The sequence below is a fragment of the Glycine soja genome, chromosome 18, assembly GCF_004193775.1.
Source record: "Glycine soja cultivar W05 chromosome 18, ASM419377v2, whole genome shotgun sequence".
Lineage (NCBI taxonomy): Eukaryota > Viridiplantae > Streptophyta > Magnoliopsida > Fabales > Fabaceae > Glycine > Glycine soja.
Window position 1 is genome coordinate 9,131,585 of NC_041019.1, and position 19,427 is coordinate 9,151,011.

At 28.8% G+C, this 19,427-nt stretch overlaps 1 protein-coding gene and 1 pseudogene across 1 annotated transcript; one reads left to right on the plus strand and one right to left on the minus strand.

Annotated features, from left to right (window-relative positions):
- Window positions 1-324: 324 nt before the first annotated feature.
- On the plus strand, window positions 325-2,194 carry LOC114395048 (annotated as a pseudogene).
- Window positions 2,195-16,805: 14,611 nt separating this feature from the next.
- On the minus strand, window positions 16,806-18,134 carry LOC114394599. Its single transcript, XM_028356231.1, has 2 exons — window positions 17,913-18,134; window positions 16,806-17,356 (listed from the first exon to the last, which is right to left on the minus strand). The coding sequence occupies exons 1-2, from the start codon at window positions 18,003-18,005 to the stop codon at window positions 17,135-17,137; spliced, it is 315 nt and encodes a 104-aa protein (XP_028212032.1). The 5' UTR covers window positions 18,006-18,134; the 3' UTR covers window positions 16,806-17,134.
- Window positions 18,135-19,427: the final 1,293 nt, after the last annotated feature.

Below are 19,427 nucleotides of genomic sequence, written 5' to 3' on the forward strand. Positions count from 1 at the left end.
GACAAAACAACGAATGATCTCTCCTCTCACAAAAATAAATGAGTAGAAACCAAAACCAACAAAATGAATGAGTGAATAACAAAAAGGAAGAATTAAGCAGGGGTATTTCTTGAATATCGAAAATATGTTGGGTGCACAAAGCAAAAGCCCCAACGAACCCATTCATCGGATAGCCCCAGCAAAAGCAACACGCAGAGGAATCCTAACGGTCCAAATCTGAATTCTTTAAGAGACCCTTTCACAATCACAATTTTATCAGAGCGTAGATATACGAAATTTGTCAGCGGTAACGAAAGGGGAGAAGAGGCATTCATTTGAAGAGTTAGAAGATGTCAGGTGTAACCAACAACAACGAGGAAGACAAGAAGCCAACCGAACAAGGAGCACACATCAACCTTAAGGTTAAGGGGTAGGTTTGTTTGTTCGCTCTTTTGTTTCGTTTAATTTCTAGGGTTTGATCTTTTGTCGGATCATGTTGCTTGAGTGCCATTGATTTTTGTTTTTTTACCTATGCAAATTATTGTTTAATTTTGTCATCGGTTTGTGGGGTTTATTATGATCGTGCATCAAAGATTTTTTTTTTTGTAATTATTTTTTAAAAAAATTGGGGTTTGATTGTGGGGTGGCTTTGATTACGGTTTATTTTTGGTTTGGGTTCTTGGGGTTGGGTAAAAATTGAAAATTGATGATTTCGCTTTGAAAAATTTTGGTTTTGTTTTCACTTTATGGTGTCTTTTTCTTTCTCTTGCAAATCTGTTTTTGATTGTTTAATTGATTAAGGTTTTTGTGTGGTAATTTAATTTTGTATTTGTGTTTGGGTTTGTTGCATGTCCCTGATGAAATTCTTGCTATGGTGATTTTGTTTTTTGATCATGATGATAGAGTTTGATGACTATCTATTGGAGTAAATTAAGTAGATTTTGTATTAGGGTTTGACTTTGTTCCATTTTCCTGATGAAATTCATGCTCCAGAATTTGATGATGATTTCCTCTAAACTTGTTTGTGTTAATTGTTTACTTGTTTTTTTTTTAAAAAAATTTGTGTTTATATATTTTTCTTTTATGATTGAATTTGTTGTAATTTTTTGTGTTACATTGATTAACTTGTTGTTTGTGGATGGATGAATTGATTCCGGGAAAGTTCAAAATGCTTAGTTAGTGTCTTTTCCTGAGTAGTTATTGTTATTTCCAGTAGTTTGAAATTTTGAATACCTGTGTGTTGCATGGGTAACTTGGTAAATTTATTGTACATGGGATACTTTATATTATCTAAACATGTTTTATATTATCTAAATTTGGTATTGATATTTTGGTTGGCAATTAGCATTATAGTTGTGTTCGTGTGTGTTGTACAACTTGCATTCCTCTATTTCTAGCTTTTGAATGCAAGTTTTATGGAATGAGATAGGCTTTAGTTTAAGTTTTTGGAAATTGAAATGATGTGTATGTGTATTTGAATTAATACTAAATTGGTTTTGCCAATGGATCAATTTTTGTGGTAAAGGATGAAAAAATCCAACTCAAATTATGCAAATGATTACCTTCTCCTATGTTTACTTTGTCTATTTCTACAACATTGGTATGCATTTATATCAATGATCAATTTGTTATTGTTCAAAGAATATACTTCTCTTTATGATTGAACTGAAAGTGTTAGTGACTGATCAAAATTTACTCTAAATTTTGAATTTTAACAATTTGCCATATTAGGCTTATGATGTTATAAATTGTAATCATGAATTTAACATGAGTAATGTGTTAATTTGTGATTCGGATGTTGTAGGATGGGAATGAACTATTTTTCAGGATCAAGAGAAGCACTCAACTAAAGAAGCTTATGAATGCTTACTGTGATCGACAATCGGTGGATTTCAACTCAATTGCTTTTCTGTTTGATGGACGACGCCTTTGAGCTGAGCAGACTCCAGATGAGGTTTGTGTTTTCTTCCTTTGTTCATGAATTCCTTTTCAACTAACTTCCCACATATTCATATTCTTGGTTTGATGAAGTGAATTTCTTTTTGTTGCAGTTGGAAATGGAGGACGAGGATGAGATTGATGCCATGCTTCACCAGACCGGAGGTTATGTTGTTTGAAGGATGTGATTCACCCTTGTCTTTGCATTATAAGTAGAGAATTAGTTAACTGAGAAGCTAGGTATGGCATAAGATACATATTTTATTATTTGCCATTATATACAAAGCTTTTGTCGGTGGATTTCAGAGGCATTGTGCTTCCTCTATCAATATGATTATGAATGGATTGTTATATTTCTGCTTCATTTGTCTTAAGTTGCCATTGTGAGTGTGATATAATCTCAACTCTGAAGTGTGTATTGGATGTTTTGTACATGTCCTCAAGTCTTAAAATGAAGTATACTTTTGATAGACCATTACATGTGAATGGACATGCGATTTTTAATTTCCATGGTTACAAATTAAATTGGATTATGCTAATATATGAAGGGCATCATGGGAAGGTTAATTTTATTTAATTGTTTAAGTAAATCAATTGTTTAGATGAGTTTATTTCAAAATCAATTTTGAAATTCTCAAAATCATTGCCAAAATATGTTCCTCCAAATTTGATTTTGTGCTTCCGTGTTAATTTGTATAGTACCTAAAAATGCTCCCCCCTTAATTTTGCATGCTTTTGCGTTGATTTAGTATTTTTATATTTAGACTTAATTAAGTTTTTCATGAATGAAAAAAAAATCGTTTTCAGATTCCTACCTAACATTTATTTTTTTTCCAATTAAGTACCTGAAAATTTTTATGTTTTAATTTAGTATTTGTCATTGGTTTCTTTTCTTTAAGTGGTGACTTAATAATGAAGTGTTACATCATTAAACTATCAATGACACTTTAGTGTCATGTCATCACTTTTTTTCCTTTCTCCTTATTTCCTTTCTCCCATCATTCTCCTTCTCCAACAGAAACCACCCCCATTGCGCCACCACTATCGATCGTGCTGGTGCCACCACTGTGTTTTCTAACCCCTTCTATCCTTCTTCCCCTTCTTCTTCCCCTTATCAAATAGAAAATAACCCATCCCTTGCCACCAGTAAAAAACAACTCACCATTCCCCTGCCAAAAAATTGACCACCATCACCATGCCATCACTATTGATCTTGTTGTGCCACCACTACGTTTTTTAACCCCTTCTCTCCTTCTTCCCTTTATCAAATAAAAAATATCCCATCCCATGCCACCAACAGAAAACAACTCACCATTCCCCTGCAAATAAATTGCACCGTCGAGTGGAACGTCGCCATCCCCCTACTTTTCCCACTCGCAATCTCTCTGCCATCGATGGAGCTAAAATTGTTGCAAGATTCGCTGCAGTGGGAGGTGGAAAAGGTCACCATGTCGTTCAATAAGTGGTAGCACCTCACCGCACCTTTCTGTTATGAGCTCACTCCCATTGTGCCTCTCTTTGTTCCCATGCAGATATACAAACCAATGAAAAGGAAGAAGATGAAGGAACATAGAGAGTTTTAGGATGCTACTATCTAATGGTTCATACTACTATTTAGATAAAATGAAGAAGATCTAGCGCTGTATTTTTAATTAATTATTATTGTTCCTTTTTTTTGTTGGGCTATGTTTATGCTTCATCTATACATGTGATATGAATGAACATACACCCCCTTTGGTGAGGTGAGTTGTTTTCTATTGGTGATGTGGGGTGGGTTGTTTTCTGTCAGATAAGGGGAAGAAAGGGAGAAGGAGTTGGATGACACGGTGGTGACGGTTGATGGCAGTGGTGGCACAATGGTGGTTGTTTTTGTTGGAGAAGGGGAAGAAGGTGATGGTGTGACACTTATGTGTGAATGATAAGTCTTGATGATGTGACATTCAATATGTTATATCATCACTTAACAGAATGAAACTAATGACAAATACTAAATTGAAACAAATTTTTTTAGTTACCTAGTTGAAAATTTTTTTTTTAAAATAATAATATGAAAATGACTTATTTTCAGGTATGAAAAATTCAATTAACCTTTTTTTATTCGATTTTGGAAATAGTCAAATTTTTTTATGGATTATATACTAAGGTTCATTCTAGGGTGGACCAACACTTGATAAGTGATCTATAATGAATCATAATTCTTAACCATTAAATCAATCTTGATACTATAGATTTGTTCACACCAACTTCCTTGACCACCTTTGTCCCAATTCCCTCAACTACCTTGGTAGCCCGGTTGGTGGTGACACTTTTTCCCTATTTTTCCTTCCTCACCTTCACCTTGTCTCTCTCTTCTCCGACAATCACTTTAGTTATTTTTTCTTTTTTTCTACCTTGACTTCTACCATGAGGGGTCGATGTGTGGATAGATCCACTTTGATACCAATGCCCCAAAAATCTTGTATTTGTATTCTCTTTTACAGGTTTAAGTGTTTTCATCACAAGAGGAGCATGTAGAGAAATTTGAAGTTGCTGATGTTGCTGTAAGATTCATACATGAACAATGGAACCCATGGGCGCCTTGTCCAAAACTGTTTCCCATTGTCATGGTTGTTGCTCTTGTTCTTAATCCATGATCTAGATTCATACCTAGATCTGTTTGTGAGTGATAGAGACACTCATCAAAGAGAAACAGAGATGGATAACCGATGGTGAAAGGGGAAATGCAGTTTCTTCTTGACAAACTGGTATTTGCATTGGGTTGTACCAGTGAGGCCCAACCACGTCTTTTGGGTTGGTAAATACGACTTTGTTAGTTGGCACATATGCAAATGGACTTGGGTGCAATGATGGCGTACGAGGGGTTGTCAGAGAATGGGAGGGGGAGGTGGTAGTTGCTGTCTCGGTGAAGGAGTCTTCATGGAGAATAAAGAGGAGGTGGGAGGGGTTCAAAGTGGGGGTCATGGGTTTTGAAATGTAAACTGAAGCATGATAACACATCAATCTAACAGTTGACAATTATTGTTCATATTGGTCCACCGAAGCAAATACTATATACTAATGTTGTTCAAGGTAAAGACTATATACCAAATTAGTGAGTGCTCTCTCCTTGACCTTGGAATTTGTTAGTTATTGGGAGTTGGTTTCAATTTGGTCCTTGATTAGGAGTAATGCTTTTAATGGAAACAGATCAAGTGCTAAACTGTTGGGTATTACACTTGTCCCAAATGTTTTGGTCTCATATTAGAGTTGGGATTCACTTAAACAATTTGCTTTCCCCAAATCAAGAAGATGAATTCCTTTTGGGTAAGGATCATAGTGCCAATTCTGCCATTCATAAACTACAAATACTAAGCAACAAACATGTACAGCCTTTTCTTCATACACCCTATAAAAATATGCACTCCCTTCTCACTCTAAATTTTCATGCAATTCTCAAAATGTTCCGAATTGTTTATTCTGGATCACATATTCCATAATTATTTTTAAATGCAGTATATTACAGAATAAGCATGCTGAAAGTGTTGGGGAAGAATTACTCCTATCCGGTTATAAGAAAAAGAAACACCTATCCGTAAGGTTTTTCGAATTACTTATTCCGTAATTATTTTGAATGTATTCCAAATTATGTGTTCTGGAACACGAGAAAAAAAAATGCCTTTTGGAATTAACATTCTAGAATTGCTTTTTGAAATGTAATTTTTTAGTATTCCAGAGTATCCTTTTTGAGTATTTCACTATTTATTTTGAATGTTTTTCAGAGTTATAATTCCGGATAAGGTGCAAACTAAACAAGGCTTCCGTAATAGGCATTCCACAATCCCACAAAATTGTCATCATGTAAATTGTAGATGCAAGGTGATAGCAAGGCATATAGAAAAAAGAGGTATTGTTTATCGAAATTGCAAGAGCAGGTTTACAAAATCTTAAGGTTAGTTTAGGAATTTTAAAAATATTAAAAGAAAGATGGGGTGCAGGGCGAGCTTTGAAGGGTGAAGGAGGAAAAACCCCAAGCTCCGGCACAAATAAAAAATACAGAGAATGTTCTATCGCACTTCATTTTTGGGCCTATACATGACTTTATTATTCCTTTTCTCCATTTCGTTATATTGTGAACTTCGACTTTGTATTTAAGACATTTAAATATGTTTTTAATCTTTTAAAGTTGAGTTATTTTTTTTAATTCTTCAAATTTGAAGTTATTTTTTAGTGCTTGAAATCTGTAAAATACTTTTTTCAATCTTTTTGTATAGCATGAGCCAAACATAGAACGAGACATCTGCAATTTACGACAACTTTTGATTATTAAAATTTGATTTTTTTTTCTCTGTTATATTTTAGCTTCTGGTGGTTAAAAATATCATAATCAAATCACTAAAAGATTAATAATTCATTAATCGTTTTAAAAGCTTTTTTAATTTTTTTATTGGCAAGAAATAGCAACTTCCAATTTAAAGGGTCAAAAAGAAAATTTAAAGGACTATATCACTAAAATGATTCATCATCAAGCACATCAAAACATTTGATGAAAGCAACATGTCCTCTCTATTATGATGTGCGAAGAAGTGTGGCATATACCAGTAGAAATAAGATAGGTGAAATAAGACTTTGTTTTAATATATTTAGTTTTTTTAAAAAAACTTGAATATCTCTTGGTTTTAAAAAAAAATAGAGAAAATTTTATAGTAACATCCGTACAAAAATATACTAGTAAATTTTATTACCATAATTCTAACAACACACTCTATTTAACATATTTTATAATAGGTTAAACTTTATTGAAGAATACAAAATTAAGGGAGAAAATAAATAAAGTGAGACTCACAAAAAATGTAATTTTAAATAAATTTTAGTCAATAATAAAAAGTGAACAAAAAAAAAAAGTATGCTTTTAGCATTTTTCATTACAAACTCTTCGTGATAAGTCCATGCACTCCTTTTTTTTTTTTTTTAATTTTTGTAGGGAATTACTATATGTGGCTGAATCCACAAGTAAATCTCTACATGTAACTTTAATTTCTGTGTAATTCTTTAAGGTTGATTATTTTTTTCACTTTGGCTTAAGGGATGCCAAAACGGGTTTGACTCAGCAGATTGACTTGTGTAGTCCATCCAAACGAGTTCAGTGTTGGTTTGAAAAATTCAGTCCTTCAACCCACCAACCTGATAGGTAAAAAAGGATGAATCCAAGAGGAGGGATCATAATTTTTTTTCACAATAATTTAAATATTTAATATTTTAATAAATAACTATTTAATAAATAATGTCCTTTATAAAAATATTTAATAATAATTTTATGTGTAGAACTAGAAATAAGATCTACTATAAGAAAATTAAACAAATATAAATTCAAAAACTCAATACCCTATTTTTCTTATTATTTTTTCTCTATAAATATTTTATTTTTTTTTTAATTTTTCATATTTTTCTCATACATATACATGAAGAGTCTGGGGGAGTCCATGCTTGCCCCCTAAATCCATCCCTGCACGTAAAATGACCAGTTGGGTATAGTTGATCCCTTTTTTTTCTTGAATGAAATGAAAATTCAGTCTTTAATGTAAATGAGTAATTTATTTAGCTTGATTAACTTCTATTTGTTTAAAATTATGAAGCCCGATGAAGGTAACTTTTGTAGTAAATAGAATTTAAAACATTATCATCATCTCTTAAGTATCAACTATTAAGTGAGTTTCTTGATTTACTAGTTCTATAAATTTTTTAATTATTTGATCATAAAATTTAGAGAAAAAAATGATTATAATATTTTTATTATGAATTGGGTTGAGATTTTCAACTTAATGAGAAAATGGATTCAACCTAACTTAATCCATTTTATGGTGGGTTGAAATAGGTTAGATTGACCTATTTTTTGCTAGAGTGTACTTTTAAGTTTTTGTTTGATTAATTATTTTGATTGTTACAATCAGGTCCTTATGTTGATTTTCCTCTTCTTAAAGCTCATGAATTCTCATTTTCTTATCCAAATTCCTATAAATTAATTATTTAAATATTTAAAAGATTCTTTTGCTTCAAATTCACCAATAAAAATATCATATTTTGTCCAAAATGAGAAAATTTATTTATTTTTCTCACACAAAACTTTAATCTCACGTATTAAAATTCTTAAAAATTTATCAAATTTATAACTTTGAACTTTTACAACTACTAGTTTTCTTATCCCGCGATGGCGGGAACTTTTTATTTTTATTTTTTAATCTTTCTACTTTAAATATAAAAAATTAACATGATATAAAGTGAAACTATTATAAAATTAAAAATACTTTAATTTACAATAAAGTTACACATTAAAATAAATGATCATATAATGTAAAATTTTCTCAATTTTAAATTTGGTTAATAGTATTTTAGATTTAAGTCAATAAGATTTTATTGAGTGAATTCTCTGTTAAGAACACTTTTAGCTTTCCAATTTAATTCAAAAGTATTTGATAATAATAAATTTTTGTATGAAATTGATAAAATAATAATAGTATTAATTCAAATTGAGTTTAATTTATAATGATTATCATTATAATTTTTTTACCATAGACATCCAATAATATTTGATTATTTTATTCATTAATAAGACTTCAAAGTAAAATAAATTTGTATTGAGTATATGCATAAAAATATTTTACAGTAATAATGTATATAAAATAAACACTTCAAGCTTAACCATCAATAGTTACCATAAAAGAGAAATATTACTAAAAAAATTTATTTAAATTAAATATACTTTCTTTCTCATGTATTCATTTTTAAAAAAAAATACGAATGTATATTTAGACAATACACTTTCTTATAATTTAAAATGTATTTTAAAAAATATTTAGAAAAGATATTGCTAACAAAATTAAGCATATAAAGAATTCATGAAAAAACATTCAAATTTAATTAATAGTTTAATACACAACACTTATAAAATGTACCTTATTAAGGTTGTACAATCAATGTGCCTCATATATTAACTATATTCTTTATTATCTTAATATAATTTATTTTTTGAAAAAATGATTTAAAACTTATTTTTTTTATGCAAATAACAATGTTCTTCCCTTGTGGATTTTGAAATGGACATATTTTTCCTTTATAGATCATTATTTATCTCTTCATTCTTTTCATTACCGATACAAAAGGCTGGTGTTGTTAACTACAGCAATAGGTGACCAATATTATATGAATCACTTGCATTTGAATATAGACGAAATGTCAACTATGACGTCAGGTCCATAAAAAAAAAAGACAATGAACGAATTACATTATTGAGGTAACAGTAAAAACTAAAAAGTCAAGACTTAAACATGTTGTTGTGACTCATAAATACCTATTTTTTTTATCTGATGTTTAATAACTTTTTTTTAAGTTGAGTTATTAAAATAATATTTATTTTATTTTATTTTAGTCTCTAATAAACTAGTGAATTTTGAATTTATTTTTTAATAAATTAATAAATTTTATTTTAATTCTGACTAATAACAAATAGAAAAATTTATAAAGAAATATACATAAATATTTTTAATTTATCTAAGATTAAAAATAAGTGTTAAGGATAAGAAATAAAATTATTATTTTATTAGAAACTAAAAAAAAATTATTTGAGAACAAATATAAAAAATGAATATTTATTAGAAATAAAAATATATTTAGCTCAAAAACTAAACCCCTAAACCCATAACAATTTGACACCCGGTCAAAGAAAGATTTTAAATTTATTAACATAGATATATACTCCATCCATTTCTTTTTAATGTTAGATTTTTGAAATTTTTTTATTTCTATTTATCCATCATTTATAAAATTTAAGATCACATATTTTATCAATTATACTCTTACATATTTTTTAATATATATATTTTAAATTTTTTAATATTTATTTATTTTACATATTTATTTATTTATTTCTATTTTATCAATTATACTCTTACATATTTTTGATATTATACTCTTTTACCGTGGAATGAAAAAAAATGATAAAGAAGAAAATCTCATGACTGATTTATTAGAATAAAAAAGTTTTATTATGTTTCTTATTTTCTAAAAAAATCTTAAACAACACAGAAAAAGAAACGGAAGTAATAATAAATTTGCTATGTTAACTCCGTCCTGAACCCTCGATATTGATCATAATAGATGAAAAAACAATTATACCTTTCATTTTTATTCAGCGGCTCCATGCTTATGATTTGAGATTTTCTTGTCGATTAATGATATCTTAACATCTTTATACTTCAAACACTTTATTAATATCTATTTTTTTCATCTCTTTCTATCACTTCATCTCCTTTTTATTTCTTTTTCTTTTTCTCACTAGATATCAAATAAGTTTTATTTGACTTCCACCAATTATTTTTGTTTCTTACTGCAAAGTAAAATGTTTTTTTTTTGTTGAAACAAAATTTTGATAAATTAAATTTGAGGGATTCACAAGGATTAGCAGACTTCAAAGCTTCAAAAATACTTAAAAATTGCACACCAAAATTCTTATATAATAGGATTCAAACTCACATTCATTGAAAATTAAAAAATAAGTCTATTTCTTACCAAATGATCAACTAAAGTTATGATGTGTACTCCTGTGATCCAGAAACAAGATGCTGTTACAGTTTTATGTTGGGGGAAGCATACTTATTGCGTAAAGAGACTAATGAAATATGCCATAAAGATATACCACAAAAAACGCTATTGAGTTAGTGGTTCATATTGAGTGCTAGTTTCTTTGATTGATTTTGCCCATAAGCATTAGATATGTGGTCCATCTGAGTATAACACACGGGCCTAGTGGAAACATGGATAATTGATTCGATAAGGACAACTATAGATAATATATATATAGTAGTTGATATCCCCTAAGTCTTATAATATGAGGCTGCCACAGGTACAATATATGTCCATTTTGATAATTGATTGTTTTCCCTGCCATTGATGATCATTCTCGATGAAATAACTATTAATTTGAAATTTCTAAACGTTATCTCAGCAAATGGATAAAGGTTTAACAGTTATTAGCATATTTAGATAGAGTTTGATTAGAATATATAGTAAAGAAGATTTTTTACATGATCATAATTATATATTAGCATATATTTAAAATCTTTTCACCAACAAATTATTAAAATTAAACTCATTTTTATATGAGTTTAATGTGTATACAAATCGATTTTATCTTATCATTTAATCATAAGTCATCATTTAAATGATTTTAAGATAATTATTTATAAAAAAAAAAGAGACAAACGGCTCAGACCCTTAAAAAATTGAATTTCACAATGGAACTCAGTAAATACAAGTTTTATCTTTCCTGCTAAGATCTAACTTTTGCACGAAATAACACAAAAAAGTCCACAGGTAAATTCGAAGGAGTCTCCCCGAAGCTATCAAAAGTGAATTACATTCAAAAAAACGGTAGTGATGGCGTGAAAAATTAATGATGCCAAAAAAAGTACTTACGTGCTTAATGATCAAGTGGGATGATACGACATTTCATTTGTCACATATTATTTAATAGATGTTAGATAATTTTTTTTTTAAAAAAACTATATTTTAAGTACGAACTTAATTAAACCATTAAAAAATGGATAAAAATATTTTTAGTTCTCCACTTCTCCCGCTGATAATGATAGCTTGTACCTTTCTTAGCAACGGCTAACAGTTGATTGCTGTGAAATTGCCAGAGTTGATAATTATCTCTTATCTTCTCTTAACCTTACATGGGTATCCAGATCGATAAGCTTTCCTTGTCTCCATTTAGATCTTTATTTTCTTTTGAAAAACTCTTGATCGTAATTGAAGCTTTGTTATCGTTGATTGATGTTCAAGTTTTAAGGATATAGTCACAAGTCACAACTGGGACATGTAAATTGGATTGAATTGACTTCACAATTTAAATGGATGCGATTAAATTGATACACATCATAATTCAATTTAATATGATCCTTAGTCACAACCATAATTTGATTTGATTCTACTGAGGTGTTTGGTTGAATTGACTTGATAGTTTATTTGTTAAACCATGTTCTAAACGATAATTAATATTAATTTCATAATTTTAATATTATATAATATTTTAGGTGATAAAATAATATAATTAAGAAATAAAAAAATTCAAATTATTTTATATGACTAATTAAATTATATATTTTGTAAAAAAACAATACTACTTTACAAAATAATTTATACTGTTATATTTAAATATATGCTTTTTTGTTTATCTTAAAAATATTATAGATTAAAATAACATTTTTTGAAAAACCTTTTTTAGAAAAAGTTTTAAAAAATGACTTTACTGGTTTTACACTAGTTCAAGTCATTCCTTATTAATTCTGAAATGAGCCAAGTTTTTGAAGTTAATGAACTAAGAACAAGACTAATTCTTAGTCAAAATGATCAAACTAGCTAATTCAAATCCATTTTTTTTAAAAAAATAATGATGAAAACTCAACCATTTTCTTTTTGCCGAGGGAAAACTCAACTATTTACTCTCCAATATTTGTGTACTTCCTACAAAAATAATTTAGAAAAATAAGTCATAGGATCCTAAATGAGAAAACCCTAAGCCACCGACTCCAACTAATTCATACTAAATCTAATCAATCCTATCTCCTCTATGTTATTGATAGTCCATCTTAATTTGTCTTAGTAGAGAATTTCAGTGAGCTACCGTTTCATATGTACAAGATACTGTAATTACTGTCAGGACAAATTAGACATCCAACTTGTGTATTCACAAAGACCTAATTGCAAGAGAGTGAATCATGCATGAAGGAATTAAGTCCATTTTCTATTCCTTTTCTTGATGCAGTTGGTCTATACTGGACTTGGACTAAGCTGATTCTAGTAGGTTAAACTGTATTTCTTTTTAAGAGAATGTTAACTAATCCTTTAAAACATTGCTATTAAAAAAAATCTCGATAACACCATTTTTTTAATTTTCATTTTAGACAATAGTGCGATGTCATATATTTATTTTTTGTATTGCTCAATTAAAATTGAAATTTTATGAGCAATGCATGCAAACCTTTAATATATTATGAAATATTGAGATAAATTTGAGAGAATAATTCCAAAATAGATACTTTATTGCACTTTTATTTTTCTATTTCTATATAATCTTAAAGAATAGTATCATCAAAATAGACACTTTATTACATCTTTGGATTTCTATTTCTATTTTCTCGTTATTTTACATAGAAGAACCTCTACTTTAATTAGGGATATAAATCTTAGAGAATAATATCAAAAATAGATACTATATTACACTTTGGTGTTTCTATTTCTATTTTCTCGTTGTTTATTATAGAAGAACTTCTACTTAAGGAAGACAAAAACATCTGTTCCATCAAATATTTGTAGAAAAACTTGTTAGTTATATATAGACTAAAAGTAAGGATAGGATGGATTACTTAACCAAAGACTAGAGTTGGATCTCTAATTTAAACATACATTTGTGATTAAAAATACTATTTTACCCTAAAAACTAAAAAGGGCTAACTTCATAGAAAAACAATTAGTTAATGCCAAAGAAAATATCTAGTTACCTGTTAGTTACACACACCAAAAAAACTCGTTTATTAATAGATCAGGGATGGATAATAAAGTATTTGTACTTAAAGGATATTTTCACTTTGAAATTATTTAAATACTGTTAATTATATATTAATAAATTGTTCTGATTTATAATATTAATATAAAAGAATAATTTAAAATGATATTTTTTAATATCAATATATGTTATAAAATTATTTTTAATATTTTTTTGTCTAAATCACATGTGTCGATCACCGGAGATAGTCGTGTTTGAGCAGAATAAAATCATTGAATAACAAAGCTCTCTCCCTCCAAATATTCAATATAGTTACATATTGGGGACTTGAACTTCAAACCCCTAAAACTATTTTTTAGTATGAATATATGATTGAAAATATTTTTTATTTAAAACTTATATTTTAATAAATATTCATAAATACTCTCTCTCATATATATATATATATATATATATATATATATATATTTTTTTTTTTTTTTTTTTTGCTTAACAATTATCCTGTAAGTACAAACAAATATGAATGTATTATATCTATCTGGCCTCTTTGCCATCTCTAACCAAACTTAGAATATATTGGTGGACTTTCCAAATGAACCTCACACGACTTATGTGATGCCGAGAAGAAGAAAAAAATAACAATATTTTTTTTAAATTTAAATATATTTTTAATCTCTATAAATAATTAAAATTTTATTTTTAATCCCTCTAAATAAATATTTTTTTCTAGTCCCTCGTTTTATAAAGTATCACAATTGAATCCAATCACTTACTCCATCCAGGGGAGAACCTAGTAAAAGAAGTTAGGGGGACAAATATAACTTAGATAATTTTATAATAATAAATTATATTAATTATTTATTTTATAAAAAAATGCCTGAAATCTATTAAAGTAAATTTCCATAAATGTTGCATACAACTTAATATTTAGTTTGTTTTTCCAAAATTTATTTACTGATATATATCCATTAAAATCTATAAATTTCTTTCAAATTCTTTAAATTCTTATGATATATATTTATTAAAATTTAAATTATTATAAGAATGTGATAAATTATAATATTTCTATATAATCTTTAAAATTCACAAGACTTTTTTTATGCTAAAATAATATTTTAAAATCCTAATCTAATATACCCCTTAATTCCTATAGTAATTATCTTATAACAATGATCATAAGGGACTGGTTCAAGTTCGATACACACAAAATGGCTATCTATAATCACAATTTCTTATGTAGTTTATAGTTTATATCATAGACAAAGATTAATTATAAATAAAATTTAATTCTTCAAATCAATTATAATTAATTCAATATAAAATGAAGGATAATAAAGCCATTTGATTAAAAATGTAAATATTTTTAACCTTTAAAATAACATTATTACATTATAGAAGGAAAACATATTAACAAATGAAGTATATTTTGTTTTGAAAAAGGAAAAATGTAAACATTTCAATGATGAAGACTTTAAAAGAAAAAAGTATTTATAAAAATATAGAATAGTTGTCTAAAAAGAAAAAATATATCATTATTCTTTTAATGAATACTATAAAAAGTGAATAAAATAAAGAATTAATACTTAAGTACTATAATTTCTATAATCAAAGTCTTTAAATAAAAATAATTAATTTAATATTTAAGTATTAGTATATATATATATATATATATATATATATATATATAAATTATAATTAGAAAAAGCCCCTCCACTACAGGTAGGTCCACCCTTGATCCCATCAATTAGCATTAACAATAATTTAATTTTTGACGGTAAAAAACTGCTACAAAATATGAATTATAAATTACGAAATGTGACTATTTTTAACTAGCACAAAAATCACAACTCTAAAGATTATCTTTATTCACAACATGCTTGAAGTATGAAAAGTTATGATTTTTGTGGTGGTTAAAAACTATCACATTTTGTAGTGATTTTTGCCGACCAAAAAATTAAATCACGGTTGACTTTAGTTACCAGAGTCAATAACTGATTTCAATTGCTGACACATTTTATAAAATGAAGGGAAAAAAAATCAACAATGTGAAATACAGGACTAAAAAACGAACTTTTTTATATTTATGAAGACTAAAAATAGGTTTAATCCTATCTTTTATTTAGTTGAAGAGAAAGTGAAGGAAAACATATTCTAAAAACAAAAGTTCAATTTTTTAAGTCTTGCTTACCACTGTCCTAACTGGTTAAAGAATTAAAAGAAGAAAATTTCTAATGCGAAATTATATGAAAGCGCATTTAAAAATCATAGGAAAATATATTTTCATGCATCCTAACAAAAACCTTTACCTTTTTACTTTCTTAAGTAGAGCCCTTTGGACACTTGTTAATATTTGTCATTTTTTTCCTCTCACGTTTTTTTTTTTCAATTCAAATTCATTTTGTTTTTCTTTTCCTTCACTTGATCTCCAATGTTTCAAAACACGCCTATTTTCTAAAAAATTCTATGCTAAACATTAGAGGAAAAATGAGAACCCGTTTAGTCTTCCTATATAGACCCTATACAATTGTAATGCACCTAACCCACGTATGGTTATTTAACAAAGTTCCTTTCTATATGTGCGGAATCCTCCTATGGTTATAAGGAAAAATAACAAGAGTATGCATCACATGATTTGTTTTTTAATCAAATCTAAGTAGTCAATCTATGTTTTGGCCCACTGCTTTATTTTATGTGGTGCCATACAAGTCATGTGGGGCTGGTCACTCTCTTTTGAACCAATTTCAAAATCGGATAACAACTTCCAATCTCAAAGGAATTGGATAAGAACATAGCTTATGGAGGGACCCATTGGTCCTTCTTTCACAATAAAAGACACATCTAACCCAGCTACCACCCTTAAGAGATTCTAGTAAAAATAGTAAAAGAAGAGTGTTTCAATGGCCCCAAATTCTCATCCTTTTATGTTTTAAAATTTAACACCAAAAATAGAAAAGCTATCCACATTGAATGCCAAGCGCAATTTCTGGTGATGTGTTTGGTTGCTTTAGTTAGACATGAATCCCCCACCAGCAGTACAACATATTCACCAATGATACACAAAACAACACGCATAACCAACTAGAATAATGATAAACTACAGAACAAAATCACTAACCTTTGGCTTAGAATGTCCTTTTGTTTTTTCAAAACATAATAATAAAATATGCACTAAACCTATGAATAAAAAAGCCTAATAATTATTCACCAGGGTATTCCTAATTGGAGACGGAGACTAATCATTCAAAATAAAGAAATTTATTTAAAGAATTGATCTTTCAATAGATGTTCTTGACTTAGGGATTGAACCCCTAATCTTAAGGGAAGTAATGACCATTCCACACCATGTTGGTAAAGCCTAATGATATCTCAATCATTCAACCAAAATAATGAAGCTTAAGCACCCCCCAAACCCAGAATTCCAAATTAGTTACATAGAACTTTCCAAGATCCAATGAGCCGACACGAATTAACTAAACAGACTAAAAGTTTTCAATTGTTTGGTCTCTTTCTGCTTCAAAAACACTGGCAATTAAACAAGCTTTTTGGAAATACAAGACACTCCCTTATTCTCTGGCTGCATATACAACAGCTATATATGTCACAGTTTCAAGTCAGCTAGCACAAAAGGTTCCTATATATATAATAATCACCCCCTCCTGTGGTAACCAAACCCTGCTTTCATTCATGCCCTTTGTACCTATTCTTAACTGATTCAACCTTTGACTTACCTATTGAAGCCTCTTCTGCACCATCAATTGCCTTGCCAAGACTCTGACTTGCCACCCCCTTTTGAGCTTCCTTGGCCTTCTCCTCGGCAACCCTCTCAAATTCTTCAGCTGTGGAAGGTGCCCTCTCTTCCATCAAACGGCTATGCTTTCCTTTGCTTGCTTGCCCATAATTCTAACATGCATGTTCATATATTCATTTAACAAGTAATTAATCAAAATCAATCACTGCATTTCTTGACCACTTTAATAAGCAGTTTCAAATATCACCAATTACATCGAACTAAACATTTTGCATGATTGATTACTTTTTGTAACAAACCCCATTTGAGTAGAGATTGCATGATTTATTTTTCATGGGCTTTGATAATTTGATCCACTTTTCAGCCCTTAATTTCTACCCCCAACCAGAGGATCATGCAAACTAAAATAAAATAAAAATTCCTTTTATACATGTACTCTTCATCCTCAAGCACCCACCAAGTACTCTAACACTCAAAATGAACCAAAAACAAAGTGAAATTCAAAATAATCAAAACCCAACATTTGCTTTCTCCAACTTAACTTTCCCATCTTAAACAAGAAAATAAAATTCACAGCGAGTTCCTTAAAGAAGAAGGAAACAAAAAAAAAAAGAGTAGAAAATTGTCATAGAACTTGGTGAAAAAAGTTTTAAAAATTAAATTAAGCACAAGCAAAGAGACAACAAAAGTGAAGGATATATAAAATACCTTAATGGGGTTGTAGAGAAGTGGCCTAGAGGGCTTGACCAAGGAAGATCGTGAAGAGGAGTTGAAGAGATTCAGGAATTGGGCACCAGCCATAGAGAGTGTTAACTAGCTAGTGTTTTTGAGTTTCACTGCGTTAGCAAAAAAATGTTTATGTTGTTCGTTTTGTTGGATAGAGAGAGAGTGAGAGACGATGTTGTTGTGTTGGGAAATGAAAAATATTGGAGTTGGGAGAGAGTGGGGACGTGTCTGTAGGTGGAAGCCAATGATAGGCACGTGGTGCTGTTGTTGACATGCGACGCTTCATGCAATCCAATAGGACAACATTGCAGACTTCGAAGGAGTAGGATATGCCCCCTATTTTTTGTATCAATCTCAATCTAAGTAAATCCAATGAATCCATGAATCCAAGTTTATTGTAGTATATTAGTTGACATTACTTTTTATTTTTATTTTTTACTATTAAATAGATTCTATATATGGATATGTCTATATATATATATATACTTATGTTAAAAGTTTGATTTCTATATTTGTATATATAAAAAAATATCTTTTAGAAGAGTTGAATTTCTTAAATATTTAATGTCCCAAAGAATTAATCTGAGCTTATATATAAAAAGGTTTTATGGGCTTTTCAAGAAGAATAAACTTGTATATTTAAATGAGTCTTGCATAAAGTTTAATGTGTAATGTGTTAAACTTTAAAAGGTGTATTTCAAGTCATGTAATGCTGTTGGGATTTAAAAAGTTTTGATGATTTCATAACCTTTAAATGATGAATAGATGAATACATCGTTAGATTAATTCATGAAGTTGTTAAGAGTGCAAAATCATGTGGAAAACATGATAACTTGAATTTTAGATAGTTGAAATGTGATTTATCTGAAGCTAATGTCATCATTCAATATTTCTCATGTCTTTTAAAGAAAAATGAGAATTCCATATGTAAGTTAAGAATCAAGGAGTTATATGAAGTGTACGCTAGTAAATCAAACTAGTAAGACAGAAAAATGTGCTACAACAGAATTGTGCGTGCATAAAACGTGAAAAAGCACAATCACAAATACACCTAATCTATGCAAAAACTGTTTGCAAAATAGATATATAAAAGCACTCTGCTACTAAAAAGAGGCCATCCAACATCTCCATACATTAATCACCAGAAAATATTCATCATTTTCTTATGTTCATAGTCTTCGATATTCTTTTTTCAAAGGACTATTTATACGTGTGAGATGTTAATAAGAAAACGAGAGAATGGGCAAGCAAGTAAAGGTCAACATTCTTTTATTCTTTCATTTATTTCTCTAATTTCTATTGTATTATTTTTCTACACCTCCTGTGTAATTGGAAAATATTTGTATGTAGCTTTTATTATGTTTTACTATAAGATTTTTAAGATAGCATCAAAAGGTTCTGTGTTTCGTTTATTATGTTGTTGGTGTTGTCCACACAGCAGTTGGGGTGTATATACGAGTAAGAAATACTAGTACTACATTGGATATTGATAAGCAT